Raw genomic sequence first — 15,349 nt, 5'->3', positions numbered from 1 at the left:
ACTAGTAGGTGAGAAATGAGTAAAATAGAAGTCATTCTATTTTATATATTGATATATATATATCAATATATTGATATCAATAAAACAATATATGTTTTAAGATTGATCTCTTTCCTCAAGAAGTTTACAGTTTGGTTGGAGAGAAAATATATGTACACATATACAGAAAAAATTAATTGCTCCTATAAGAAAGCATATGCTAGCTATCATATAAGTGGTTTCAGAATTCATGGACATATCTGCCACTTTAAAAAATAACTAAGTTATCATAAAGTTTTGGCCTTTTATAGTATTTGAGATCTCCATAAAGCAACTGTTACTCACTATATGTTTCTGCTGTGAGTTTACCTGAACCTAGGCATTTTACAACCTATACACTGAAAAAAAAAAAAAAGGACTAAGTAATGTCATTTATCAATTAAAATGACAACTGGCTCCTTATAGTAAAAAGTTTAAGACAAGTAGTGGCTTAAATGAGATAAAAGTTTATTTTCTCCTCAGAAAAACTGAAAGGTTGGCAGTCCAGGGCAGGTATGGCAGCTCCACGTCATCGGGGACCTCCCATCTTTCTAGCATTGACTTGCATTCTCAAAGCGTCTGCATAGTCGAAGATGGCTGCTGGGACACTAGCCCTTGTGCCTGTTCTAGGCAGCAGGAAGACGGAAAAAGGAGGAGACCAAAAAGAGCTTCTTTGCTTTGCTTTTGCCTAGAAGTCCTATGCAATAGTTCCTTTATATTTCATTGACCAGAGCTTAATCACATGACCTCACTAAGCTGCAGGGGGGTTGGGAAATACAGTCTTTTAGCTGGGTACCCTGGTGCCCCAAATAATTATCTGAGTCTCATTACTAAGGAATAAGGGGAGAATGTGCACTGAATACACAATCAGCAATCTGCCACAGTCACCCTCACCTCATTCTAGAGCCTCATTCTCTCTGCATCCTTGACCCTCACCCCTTTCTTGTCCAGGTCCTGGCACAAGAAGTGCTCCGTCATGACTTGTTGAATACATTTTTGTGCTTTGTGCGTCTCCGGGCTCACCCCATTCCTATATCTCATTCATTCTCTGACCCCATCCCTGAGCCTTACTTACCCCATCTCTCAATCAGTGATGGCATCACTCCCATCCAAAGAGAAAGAATGCAATTGGGGTGAGCCTTCTAGAATGATCTAGAGGTCATGCATGATAGGCAGCTCAGAGATGGAGTGAGATTTAGGAACAAGATCAGGCCAGAAATATCAGGAGTCAGAAATATCCATTCTACACACCACTTGGTAATTTTTTTAAAAGTTGCTGTGTTAAATGACCATGTCAAAATATCTAAGCCTTCTTTAAATATAAAAATTATAATTGTATTTTATTAATACAAAGGTAAGATGTGTTCAGTTTTTTAAAAAGTAGGAAACAGATAAGAAAGGAAGAAAAAAAGGAAGAGAAAAAAATCATTAAATGGAAGAGATAAATTATACTCACCAGTTTTCACCTTGGGAGGAGCATCTCTTTCAGATCTTTCCATGTATAAAGTTGATCCGAGCAGAGTTTATGTACGGCTATACAGATTTGTGCTATTTATAACGTTTTGAACTTAAGCCTTATTTTTAAAGCCCTATTTTACCACTCAGATTTAACTTTACCTTTGATCAAAATTTTTAGAAAACTAGACAGGCTTTCTATGTGAATTCTTTAATATTTTTCTTCCTCTTTAATGAGGACATGAAACATCAGGAAGGTGGCAAAAGGCAAGCAGCAGGAGAAAGCATAACTCTGTCAAGAGAATTGGTCAATTCAGAGACTGAATGATAAGTAAGGAAGGTCCTCTTAAGTAATCCAGAGTGGAATGTGCTTCCAGAACCCTAGAGGAGGATTGGGGCTGTGACAGGGAGAACTCGAGATCTAGAGTGTAATGACTGACTCTGAAACTCGGTTTCCTTCCATGTAATATGGGAATAATAAGAACTCCTACCTCAGAGAGAGTTGTTATAAGGATCAAATAAGATAATATATGTCAAAACATAATTTAACCCATGAGATACTAAATGTGTATTTAAAAAAGCAAAGCCTGTAAATTATTAGAGCTGAAAAGACTTTTGATAACATCTAGTCCATGTGCCTTTTAATGTTGAGGAAATGGAGATCCATTGTTTGCTTGTATTAATGTACTGAATTGAAGAACCTTAAGTATGATATTGAGGATAGGAAATGCTTTTGTTGCTGAGCACTGTAAGTTTGCACTGAGATAATGACAATGAATTGCTTTCCAAAGCATTTCAGGTTCAATATGGTTGTGAAGGTACATTGCACAAGGGCATCTGCCAAAGGGTCAAGGGGTGGGAAATGGCCCACAGTCCATTTGCCAAGCTGTGTGCCTTTGGAGTGGTGTCTGCCCAGAGAGGCGCCTTTTCTTACTTTGCCCAAAGGTACCCTATGGTAGGTAGAGGCCCAGTCTTTATCCTTGGGATTCTTGACCAATTGTCTCTGGCCGACAGCAACATTGCTTTTCTGGGGCAGTGTCTTGGGCAGCTGGCTGAACCGCATTACTGGAGGGCCACTTGCTCTTCTCTTTCTTTTGCGTAGGGAGTGGTCAACTACTGTAGACGGGAGTTGGCCAATCTTCCCTTCTTCCCTCTTCCCATCTCAGACCACACTTTCCTCGTTGGAGCAAAAGAAGTTATTGGTGGCAAACTGCACCACCAGGTGTTCTGGTTTTAGGCATGAAGCTGATGGGACACTTACTGAACGTTTACATTCTCCACTTTACCTTATTGAAGCTGGTGTTCTGATGGGCTTTGTCATCCTGACGGTGAGAAGTGTTGTACCCACTTCCTGACGTTACCTTAAGTCACCTTCACTCTGGTTCCTTTCCGGTCTCTGGGTCTAACTCAGCTCAGTAACATTAGGCCCTTGGAGGCCCCCTTTGACCTCCCCTGAGCACTGACCAGTGATGGTTGTAGGGTGGGCAGCGACCCTGTTCCACGTGGTCAGTGACAGAGCCGTCAGTGCAGTTCAACAGGAGGCATTCTGGTCATTTGAGTTGTTTTTTTGATGAAGACTCGAAAGCGAGGTCTGGCAGTTCCAAAACATCCCTTCCACAGAATGCTGTATTTGATTTTGTTTGTGGGCTCCTTGTCCTTTCCAGTTGCCTCTGATAAAGTTAATTTGTATATGAGGACCCACAACCTGCAGGCCACCCCAGTGGCAAGGCCCATGTCACAAATCTAAACCTAAGTCACCGTGCACTTATGGGAAACAGCTGTCAAGGAAACCTAACGTACACCAATCCCAATCCTCCACTTCAGCTTGAGCCAGCTCACTTTACCCTAGAAACAGGACCAGAGAGCCTTATCAGGAAATCCCTGACCTCCTAGCCCATCACGCCCTGTTTCCCTGTTGCCTCCTCTGATGCTCTATAAATTCCTTCTTGCTCAAAATCCCTCAGGAACAGTGCTCCACTGCTGTGAAGATTGCACTCCGCAGATTGTTTTCCCTTGAATAAAGGACACCAAACTGATTACTAAATTGTTCTAGATTTGTCTTTTGATACTTCCCACCTTCCCCAGATTGGCATATCATTCTTGAATCTATCTGGAAGGCCGCTATCGGGATGTGTCCCCCTCTTTGTCATCCTTAGTACACTTGTAAATTTCTAAATGTACTGAGATGCTTCAGGAAAGGAGGGAGGAGGTGAGGAGTCTTGTTCTCTCATCAAAGGCTGAGCGTAAGTGTGGATGGGGAGGGAACAAAGGGGTGGGTGGAGAGAGTGGTGTGAACTGGAACTAAAATCTAGTTTACCGTAACAAAGCAACTTGCAACACACAGCAAGGTTCTGACACACTCATTAGGAAGCCCTTACCTAGGTGTGCTTCATCCTGGGAGCCTTTGTTATGGATTTGAAATAACAAATACTTGGAGTCCAGACCTTCTAGTACTGGTTTTTCAGCCTTGGGCAAATCAGTGAACCTTTTTGAGCCTGAGTTTCATCATCTTTAAGGCAGAGATAATATTATTGCCTGGGTTGTTGTCAAGATCACACTAAAGAAATTGCCAGGCAAAAATACAATGCTACTGTTACTATATTTCATTGAATCTAAGATGCTAGTGATTGTAAGATGCATCATTATTTTAAATACCACTAAAGAAGAAAAAATCCTGTCAATTATACCATGGTACATTACTTTCTTATTGTTTGGAATATTTCTACCCAATGAAAGAGATTTCTTTAGGCACATTTTTATCATAAATCATTCTTGTGCATATGTAAAAAGGAACTATAAGTGAATATAAATTAATGTATTTTTAAATTTCATCACAATCTTAGTCCATTTATGCTGAATCACTTGTCAAGGCAGTTAGTGATATCTGTGTTTTTTCCCACACAATATTGCTTCTGTGCCATCACAAGCAGAGGGGATGGAGCATTTCTTAAAAGAGTGCTTCAGATTGTCTTCCTTCCAAGCCTCTGACGCCAGTTCTACTTAGTCAATATGACGCACATGCATTGGCATCTATTTCCTGCCCAGTGCTTGGCCAACTTAAGATATCCTGATTTTAGAGATGGTAAAGTATGAAAATATGTACATGTTAGAATTGATGTCATATAGTAGTATGATTGATTCCATCTTTTTTCATAGGTTTGGGCTTGTAAGGGGAGAAAGCATGAGACCCTTTGCTTCTTCTTAGGAACTGTACTTGCAGCCAAACTTTGGCTGGATGGTTTGCCTGGGATATGGCCCTGTGCTGTTAACAGGACAGCGTTCCCATTGACATGAATAAATGATAGAACTAACTTGGTTTGTTTTCGTATTTACCTATTCTTTTCTTCCCTCCTGTCTCCTTTCTGTTTTTCCTTTAAAGTTCTTGAGGCCAGATCTGGCTCCTAAGAAACACCAAAGGCAGCCCCGCACCAAAGGCCTCTCAGGGCCATCTCAGAAGCCTGCCTCCCCGCACTGTGTGAGGCAGAATGGCGGCCCCCAGAGGTACACTTTCTTCATTGCTGCTGCTGGTGACCATTGCAGGTAGGAAACCATTCCCTGGAGACAGCAGTGTCATAGTTGAGCTTCCTGTCTGGCTTAAGCAACTCAGATCGACCTGAAATGAGGGTGCTGTGTGTTTACTTTCCAACAGAATTATTTTATGTATAAAAGGCATGAAAAGCAGACCTCATGCATGAGTGGTCTTCTAGAAACAGGAATTTAAATTGTTTTTTATTTATTTATTTTTTATTATTATTATTTTTAAATTTTATTTATTTATTTATTTTTCCCCCAAAGCCCCAGTAGATAGTTGTATGTCATAGCTGCACATCCGTCTAGCTGCTGTATGTGGGACACAGCCTCAGCATGGCCGGAGAAGCGGTGCGTCGGTGTGCGCCCGGGATCCGAACCCGGGCCGCCAGCAGTGGAGCGTGCGCACTTAACCGCTAAGCCACGGGGCCGGCCCTAAATTGTTTTTTAATATCATGACTATTTTTGGGAAAATAAAATCACATTTCATATATACTAGGAAAACTTTCTATTTATGTATTTGTTTAAAAGGATTGCACAGTAGGTCTTTTTGGAAAGCAAATGACCAGGCTCTCTTTTATCATAAATCTTTACTTTTATATATTCTGTTTGCTTATTTATGCCATAGGACAGACCTATGGCATAAAATCATTGGCGAGCATCAATTCTGGTGATCCATGCCTGGGTGAGGCCAGCCAAGCCCATTGGAACTTACCAAGGACTGAGGGTGGAGATATGGCCAGGGAAACTGATTTTATGTCCAGGGTTTGTCAAAGTGTGATGAAACCATAATGAGGCTTACCTGTGTCGACGCAAAATAACCAATAACCGTCCTATAGATAAGAGAAATAAGGTAAGTGTACTTGAGCCAGAGTGAGGATTATAACCCTGGAAGGCCTTAGAAAGCGTTCCGGAGAAGCATGGTTTACAGTCCAGTCTTATATCTTTTTAGAACAAAGAATATACATTAAACACACCCAGGAGGGCCGGCCCTGTGGCTTGGTGGTTAAGTGCGCGCGCTGCGATGCTGGCGGCCCGGGTTCGGATCCCGGGTGCGCATCGAGGCACCACTTCTCCGTTCATCCTGAGGCCGAGTCCCACATGCTGCAACTAGAAGGATGTGCAGCTATGACACACAACTATCCACTGGGGCTTTGGGGGGAAAAAATAAAATAAATAAAATCTTTAAAAAAAAAAAAAAAAATACACCCAGGATACATTTTCGTCAAAGTTTCAAAGAGGTATTCAATTGCAAATTAACATGTCAATGTGACCTTGATGTCAGGAAAGGGCCTAATCCAGGCATTACCAATAGGGCGTTGGGTGTTACCAATGGGGCGTTACCAATAGTGCATAGGAGGGGAAGTATGCATTTTTATCTTAAGAGAGTGTATTCTTTACTTTAATAGTTAAGCAGATGTACAATGTATGTTTGATAGGCCATAAGTCAGGCTTTTTAGTTCAAGCTGTATCAGTTTTGAACCCGAATAGTTACCCCATATACCTCAATATGTGAAAATCTTGTCACCTGAGAGCAACATTTGTTAAAATGTAATTTCCTAGACCGATCCAGACTGACTGTAATCAGAACTCCTAGTAGGTGTGGATCAGGAGTCAACAAGCACTTGGATATGATTTTGAAGCATCTAGATTTTTATAAGCATCGTTTTAGATTATACAAGGGCCACTTTAGAAAATGCTACCGTTGGAAAATCCCTGTCATTCCCTGTAGATTAGTCTCCCCAGGCCATCCATCCATCTTATTAAATTCATCACTGTTTAGTGTGCGTGACAAAATGTTCCTTTATTCCATGCTTAGTGTACTCCGTACTCTGGAAAATACTGTCAGTAATGTTTGAGCACTCATTTTTTTTCCTCTCAAATCCCCACTTGTTTATTCCTTTTTGTCTTTTTCTTGTGAGATGTTTTCCATTAATTCAGAATCCTCGAATGACTGAGCCCCAGTAATATTATTTGTAGTTTGCTTGTCTTCCCTCTCTGTCCTCTTTACTTTTGAAAAACGCTAACCAGTGATTTTATTGATGTCAACAATCATGGAGTGCCTACTATGTTCATGGATTGGGCTAGGAATGTGTAGAAGTTATAGACACGGGTGAGTGTTCTCTGGTCTCTTCAAGAGCTTTCTTGAGTGAGTTTAATAGATTTTGAAGTAATTATGGCAACTTAGCCCAAAGGAAGAATGGTTAGGTTGCTGGGAACCCCACCTTCTCAAACTTCTTTATTTAGCATTAAGATCTTTGGTTAAGGTATTGTAGGGGTTGGGCTGGCCCCGTGGCTTCGGGGTTAGGTGCACGCGCTCCGCTACTGGCGGCCCGGGCTTGGATCCCGGACATGCACCAATGCACCACTTCTCCGGCCATGCTGAGGCCGCGTTCCACATACAGCAACTAGAAGGATGTGCAACTATGACATACAACTATCTACTGGGGATTTGGGGGAAAAAAAGGAGGATTGGCAATAGATGTTGGCTCAGAGCCGGTCTTCCTCAGCAAAAAGAGGAGGATTAGCATGGATGTTAGCTCAGGGCTGATCTTCCTCACACACAAAAAAAAGATATTGTAGGGGAAGAGGGAGAATCCCCTTCTGCCCTTTCCCTTAAGGTTCTTATGGCTGGCCAAATAATTAACAAGACAGGTTAGCAGGAGAAAATAATACCAAGTTTAATAACATGTATACATGGGAGAAACCAAGGACACTGTGTTTCTCAACACAATAGCAGAGATTCTTGTCTTAAATACCATCTTCAGCTAAAGACACAGGAGGATGTTGGGAGTGGGTGGTGTTTTGGGATTTCATAGGGGAAGAAGACAATTTACATGAAGAGAGAAAGGTAAATGTTTGTCAGACAATGCTTTGCAGGGCCACTTATAGAGAATGTGGCCAGAGAGACAGGACTTATAGTAATCATGAGTATGTACATTTAAGTCTTCTTCTTCCGTCCTGATAAGAGTTTTCACAGATAAGGCTATCCCCCCGCTCTTCCCACTACACAGAGGGAGATACCTTTACGAATGTAAATATTTGATAAACAGAACTTTGTTAAGAATGGGCTTAGCCAGGACCCTGCCAGTCTGTCTACACCCAGAGTTAAATTCCTTTAGGCAGTTTGGGGGAAGTCAAATGTCCATAAGAGAAAACAATCAAGGTGAAGAGATATATTTTAGGGTGGCCAATTTTGATCTCCCACAGTATATATATCTAAACAGCCCAATCAGTGATTTTTTTTTTTTTTTGTGAGGAAGACCAGCCCTGAGCTAACATCCAATGCCAATCCTCCTCTTTTTTGCTGAGGAAGACTGGCCCTGGGCTAACATCTGTGCCCATCTTCCTCTGCTTTATATGGGATGCCGTCACAGCATGGCTTGCCAAGTGGTGTGTTGGTGTGTGCCCAGGATCCAGAACGGGCGAACCCTGGGCCGCCGCAGTGGAGCGTGTGCACTTAACCATTGCGCCACCGGCCGGCCCCACCATTCAGTGATTTTTTGCAGAACAAAGGGATGATCTGCCCCAGAGGTATATGGCAGTCTCTACCTCCAACCTGACTGAAGATTGCTTTAAGCTTTGTGTTGAAGGCTTCTGCCATGGAAAGTTCTCCTTACCCACCTGTAACAATTTGCTTGCTTTAGGATCACAGCCTTTTTCCTGTACAAGCGTTTCTGTGACACAGTTTTGCAAGTTAGCTTTTGAGCTAATAGCCAAAGCCAGAAATGGAACAGGACCGTCTATGAGTCACGTTGTCCCAAAGGAGATGACCTAACAGTTTTTCAAGAGAAATAAAGCATATCTTGCCATTTGTGTTTGAAAGAAATTTCTAGCTTGGATCTTCATTTAAAGGCCACTCAGGGATGTAGCAGTGTCTTTACAAATAAAGGCCATATTTTGGAGAGTAGAGTTGAGAGTTGGGGGTTACCTATCTCTCTGTTCTCCACCCTGCATCACCTCTTGACCTTCATTAGAAATGCTATTTTGCTGTGTTCAGCTGGAGGGTTTTTTTTTTTTTCCTTCATATCTGAGATTAAGCTTTTCCATAGAAAGTAAAAGGCTAAAACTATTAAGGTGATTTTTAAAAAGGAGATTTGTGTTTGAGAAAATGTCATTTCAGTTGAATTAGTTTGTTGCTAGCTTATTCATTAGGAAAGATGCTTATCTACTATATCTAATTCCTATTAAATTGGACCGATTCGACTTTCCTATAGAGTCAATGTTTGGCACTGAATGATTCTTAAAAATTTATAACAATAATGGCGTGTGTACAGGTAAAAATAAAGATAATTCTTATACTGTATTTAACCATTTCTCTTACCTCCAGTGACCTCTGACTGTCACCATGACAAAAGTAACAGTTATTAAAAGAACTATCAGTGATATGCCCTCACTAGGAAGATCTCTTGCCATTCTTTTTTTTTTTTTTTTTTTTTTGATGAGGAAGATTAGCCCTGAGCTAACATCTGTTGCCAACCCTCCTCTTTTTGCCGAGGAAGATTGGCCCTGGGCTAACATCCGTGCCCATCTTCCTCTACTTTATATGTGGGAAGCCTGGCACAGCATGGCTTGATAAGCGGTGTCCGCGCCCAGGACCCGAACCCGCAAACCCCAGGACGCAGAAGCAGAGTGCACACTTAACCACTATGCCACCGGGCTGGCCCCTCTCTTGCCATTCTGAGTTCTGCAGCAGAGCTCTAATACAGTGCTTCTCAAACTATATGTGGTGAGGGACCAATTTATTTTTATTTCCAATCCAACACAGACTGATTCTTTTGTAAAATCTCAACAAACCAATAAACAAAAAAGAAGAAAAGTAATTTTGCACTTGGATTTCAGGCAATGACAAGTTGCTACAGAAGTTTCTAAAAGCCTCAGTTTCTGTTATTTTGTCATGGACTGGTAACAGATTTTGTGGCCCTGCACCACTGTGTCTGTGACCCACACTTGCATAGCAGCACTCTAATACCTGCTGTATTTGCTGATTGGAGACATTTGTAGTTCATTATTTAGAATCAGATTCAAGTTAGTCGTTATAGACCTGTACTGAGGACAAGTTTTTGTCTCCTTTGATATTTCCCTGTCAATTGATCTATTATCGGAATAACCTATGAGATTAAAAAAAAATTCAAATAACAACAGCAACGATGTGATATAGTTCCTAAAGTAAACTTTTATAACTGAATTTTGGGTAAGGAGCAAAATATTATTAATAATATAAAAGCAACACCCATGTGGAAAAGAATGCTTCTGTTCACTAAGTAGAGTAACATTATGTGAAGAGAGAGAAGGGAAGGTGAGATGGACAGGTGGAAGGATCTAAGGCTGGTTGGGTGGGGGTGGAAGAACAGGAAGAGAAACGTATGGAGAGGTGTGTTGATGGATGGACTGTAAGATAACGCAATGGACTTTCTCTGGGAAATGCCGGTTGTTTATTTGCTTCCCAGATGTGATTATGCCTCTTCGTCTTGTTGGAATCTGCCTTGTTTGCAGGGTGCGCCTGTACGCAGTGCAGTGAAGGAAGGACATATTCCAATGCAATCATTTTACCGAACTTGGAAACTACCAGAATCATGCGGGTGCCTCAACCCACCCCGGTGGTAGACTGCACAGCCGCTTGTTGTGACCTGTCCAGCTGTGACCTGGCTTGGTGGTTTGAGGGCCGCTGCTACCTGGTGAGCTGCCCGCACAAAGAGAACTGTGAGCCCAAGAAGATGGACTCCATGAGGTCTTATCTCACCTTTGTGCTCAGGCCTGCCCAGAGGCCCACACAGCTGCTGGACTTTGGGGAGATGATGCTCAACAGGGGTGCCCCGTCAGGAATCTGGGGGGACTCACCTGAGGATATCAGAAAGGACTTGCCTTTTCTAGGCAAAGACGGGGGCCTAGAGGAGACGTCTGAGTACTCGGATGACTATCGGGAGCTGGAGCAGGACCTCTTCCAGCCCCTCAGCAAGCAGGAGCCCAGAGGGAGTGCCGAGTACACTGACTGGGGCTTGCTGCCAGGTCGCGAGGGACCCGAGGGACGTTTCAACTCCTCTGCTGGAGACAGTCCAGCAGCGTCAGTGGAGAAGCAGCAAGAGGTCTCTGAGCTCCATTCCCTGGACCCGGAGCTCCATAAGCTGAATGAGTCCGCGTGGACCCCAGCCCCAAAACGCTCTCCTGAGAGAAGGGTGTTGCTTCCTTTGGTGACTACTCCATCTTCAGGAGAAGTATTGGAGAAAGAGACTTTTCAGCTCCGGGAACAATCCAACAACAGCTCTGGAAAAGAGGTAGGTGTGATTGGTATGTGCTTGAGGGAGTAGGAGGGGCTCAGGAGGCTGAGTTTACTTTTCAGAGCCGGGCACTCGTTATGCTGAAATGAGCCAGGCACTCATTTCAGAGCCAGTAGGTTCCTCTTAGGAGCACCTGTCTCAGGTGTCAGCAAGAAAGATGACTCAGAGCCTTCCTGGAAACAAAACATCTTGTTCCTCTGCTATGCTTTCATGACCAGACTGTTTAAAAGAACAAATAGTTTTTCTGCCTTCACAAGTGAGTCACCTAACGATGATTTAGCACTTCTCCCTGGAGATGCCTCTACCAGTGTCTAAGGTGAATGAGGATTTTATAGAAGTCCCAGGAGCCAGCCCATATACACAGCACATATACCCAGGGGCTTTGAGAATCTATCATGGTAGGTTTTGTAGGGGTGTAAAAATTTTCCCTTCTAGGTTCTTTGGCTGGTCTAATAATTAAATGGACATAGGACAGATTAACAGGAGAAAAACAAATTTAATTTTGGATGTTGGGGAGCCCTGTAAAAATATGAGACTCAAAGAAGTGACCAAAGGAGGAAGCTTTTATACCTTTTAGACTAAGAAACAATAAATTTTTGAAGAATTGACAAGACAAAGGGGTTTGGGCTTGGTGAAGAAGTAAGAACTGGGGGCCAGCCCTGTGGCTAAGTGGTTCAAGACAGGTTTGGATCCAAGGTGCGGACCTACTCCACTCATCAGCCATGCTGTGGAGGCATCCCACATACAAAATAGAGGAAGATTGGTACAGATCTTAGCTCAGGGCTGATCTTCCTGAAACAAAAAATGAGGAGAATTGGCAACAGGTGTTAGCTTAGCGTGAATCTTCCTCACCAAAAAGAAAAAAAGGAAGTAAGAACTGTTAAAAGATAAACTGAGGCATATTACAAATTTTAAGAGTTTATTTGAGCAAAAATTAATTCAAATCGGGCAGCCTCCAATCTAGCAGGTAGAAAGGAGCTCTGAAGAACTGTACAAAATGAAAAACTTCTATAGCCAGAAGGGAGTAGGAACAAGGAAGTTATACTAGACAGAAGAGCCAATTGGTTATTGCCAGGTCACTTTTCTTTAGGGCATGATAGGGGTCTATCAGGCAGATTACTTACCTAGTGCTGGTCAGATGATTTCTGATTGACTGGTTTAAGATTCCATTTCTGGGAGAGCTGAAACTGTAATTGAGGCATGTCTTGGTTTGGTGACATGGGGCTTAGCATAAATGAGTCTCTTTTGGGCCTGTTGTCTTGTTTTTTAACACAAGATTTGTTTATATAGCCTCCTTGGCCCTAAATTCTCTATCTCTGGTGATAAGGATGCCTTCTATCCTCCTGTTACAGTGAGGGTACCTTTCACATAGGAGATTTATCTTCTGCTTTCAGGGGGACAGAGGGGGGTCAGAGTGTCCTTCTTGCACCAGATTATTTCTCAAGTACCTTTAATTCAAAATAATCAACATGTCAAGTGCCATATTTTGGGGTGTCATATTCTGAACCCCTACAGTTTCTTCAAGACCCAACAGGTGCTTGGGTTGCTAGAAACTCATCAGTGACGTGAATCAGTTGGATAGGAGGAGAGAGATACTAAGGAGCGAATGTAATCTGTCCAGAGCTTTCCATGAAAAACCCAGGTGAAACAGCATGGTAATCTTTGGGAAAGTAGACATCCCAAAAGCAGGGGGAAGGTTTAAGGTTTAAGGCAGAAGGTCGGGGAGATGGACAATGAGACTGAGCTGTGAGGAGAGTGTAGCTGGAGAGCTCAGAGGCTACTCATTTGGGAAATGCCAGGACTTGAGAATGTGATGAGCATGTTGACCAGGGGAAGCTGAATGCATTTGGAAATGAAGTGACAAAAGGACAGGTCATGGGAGAAACTATTGTATTTCAAGATACAAGAGGGCAATCAGAATGTAAAGGGACATAAACCAATGAAGATTTTTCTTTTTTAAATATACCCTTTGTTTTGTTTGTTTTTTGTTTGTTTTTTTGTATGTGTGTGAGGAAGATTAGCCCTGAGCTAACATCTGTTGCCAATCCTCCTCCTTTTTTTGCTGAGGAAGATTGGCCCTGGGCTAACATCCATGCCCACCTTCCTCTGCTTTATATGGGATGCCTGCCACAACGTGACTTGATGAGCGGTGCGTAGGTCTGCGCCCGGGATCCGAACCCACAAAACCTGGGCTGCCGAAGCGGAGCATGCAAACTTAACCACTACGCCACTGGGTCGGGCCCCTAAGTTTTTTTTTTTAAAGGAAAATACAGTTTAAGATATCAGTGCTTAGCTTAGAATAAGTGAAGAAAGCTGGATTGAATTGACTATACATTATAATCTCAACCATAACAAATTGCTAAAAATTCTTTTTTACTGGTGAGATTATCAGAAGTTTTTTTCTGCTTTGCCATATTTTTCTGTACTTTTCAAAGTTTCTGTATTTTTCTATACTTGTAATTGTCTTAAAATTTTAAAAACTTTCAGTTAAAAAATAGTCTGAAAGTATCAAAGCTTAACCATGTTCTTTTCTCATATCACTAAAGAGTAACATAACTTACTGTCTTTTATGTTGCTAAGTCATTTACTTTCTAGCTTTTATGGATGGAAGTGTTTCAAATCAAGCTCTACTAAAAAATCTTTTGGCTCATTAGTTCTTTAGGTTGGTTATGTTAAAAGATAATTATCGGGCCGGCCCGGTGGCTTAGTGGTTAAGTGCGCACGCTCCGCTGCTGGCGGCCCGGGTTCGGGTCCCGGGTGCGCACCAACGTACCACTTCTCCGGCCATGCTGAGGCCGCATCCCACATACAGCAACTAGAAGGATGTGCAACTATGACATACAACTATCTACTGGGGCTTTGGGGTAAAAAATAAAAAAAATAAAAAGATAATTATCAAAAAAAGGTAAAATCATGAATTGCATAGATACACAATGAACATGTGTTAGAGATTTTGTTCTATTCACTAATCAATGAAGGAACTAAGCAGATGTTATAATTGTTCCACAAAAAAACCCAAAGAATAAACACATTAATGGATCAAGAATATTGAAGTAAATGTGCAAATGGAAGCAAAAATGGTTTTCCCTTGGAGCAGGGCGGGGGGGCTCAATTTCAATTTTCTACCAAACAGGGTAAAAGCTACATGTCTATAGACAAGAATTATTTTGCATTGTTATCAGTTATCTACAACTTATAGAGTTGTAAGATAGCTCAAACACAAGAAAGACTAGAATCAGATAATCTGGAGGAATATCCTGTAGACAATGTTTTATTTTCCAGTGAAATACAAATTTCCCCCTACAGTCACATTAAATTTTTTCGAGCTGCACTGAGTTGTAGATAATCCTTGAACAAGTGTTGATAAACAGATAGGTACCATAATAAGAACTATAATTTTATTCTAATGAAGTGCAAAGTTTGGAATAATGACAGAAACAAAGATTTCTTCTCTCACCAAAATGTTTAAAATAGTACAATTGTATTTGATAAATGTGCTAAGAAAATTCGATGGGGGAAAGAATAGTCTTTTAAACAAATGGTACTGGGACGATGCGATATTACCATACGAAAGAATGAATTTAGGCCTGTCAACAGAGGAAAAATCACTACAATTTAAAGAGCAGGTTAGAATTGCAGTTTGGAAGACACAGATTCAGGTAGAAATTCAAAATGTGTTCTGCTAGGGAGTGTAGGGGAGGAAAACAAATCCTCTACCCTCTGGGTCCTTCTGGCTGGTCTAAGAATTAAATTGACATGAGACAGAATAACAGGAGAAAATCAAACAGATTTAATAACATGTATACATGGGAGAGACCCAGGAAAACAGTGTAACTCGCCAAAATGGTGGAGGCTCTCATCTTAAATACCATCTTCAGCTAAAGACAAAGGAGGATGTTGGGGGTAGTGGTTTGGGACTTCAGAGGGGAGGAAGGCAATTCACATGGAGATGGAAAAGCAAATGTTTGGTAAACAGATGTTCGCCATGCCTTGCAAAGACAATGGAACATGGAGAGGACTTTGATCAAATGGGCCTTGCTAGGTTCCTCCCTGTCTACCACACCTGGTTC

The 15,349-nt window shown here is 41.8% G+C and overlaps 1 protein-coding gene across 6 annotated transcripts in view; it reads left to right on the top strand.

The window, feature by feature from the left end:
- KIAA0319 (KIAA0319 ortholog) overlaps window positions 1-15,349 on the top strand; it is a 104,484-nt gene that overhangs the window by 37,239 nt on the left and 51,896 nt on the right. For 5 of the 6 annotated variants that reach the window (XR_015553997.1, XM_087438090.1, XM_087438093.1 and 2 more), the window contains 2 exons: window positions 4,853-5,013; window positions 10,498-11,276. Coding sequence is in view for 5 of the 6 variants with exons in the window: in XM_087438090.1 (XP_087294216.1) it covers window positions 4,959-5,013; window positions 10,498-11,276 (834 nt within the window). In the remaining variant the exon portion in view is untranslated. The remainder of the gene's footprint in view (window positions 1-4,852; window positions 5,014-10,497; window positions 11,277-15,349) is intronic. The other variant, XM_087438095.1, reaches the window with a different exon arrangement.

Source organism: Ceratotherium simum, chromosome 13 (genome assembly GCF_057802395.1).
Source record: "Ceratotherium simum simum isolate JZ-2026a chromosome 13, ASM5780239v1, whole genome shotgun sequence".
In the NCBI taxonomy this organism is placed as follows: domain Eukaryota; kingdom Metazoa; phylum Chordata; class Mammalia; order Perissodactyla; family Rhinocerotidae; genus Ceratotherium; species Ceratotherium simum.
Note: the sequence above shows the minus strand (reverse complement) of the source record. Positions and strands in the feature narration are given on the sequence as shown.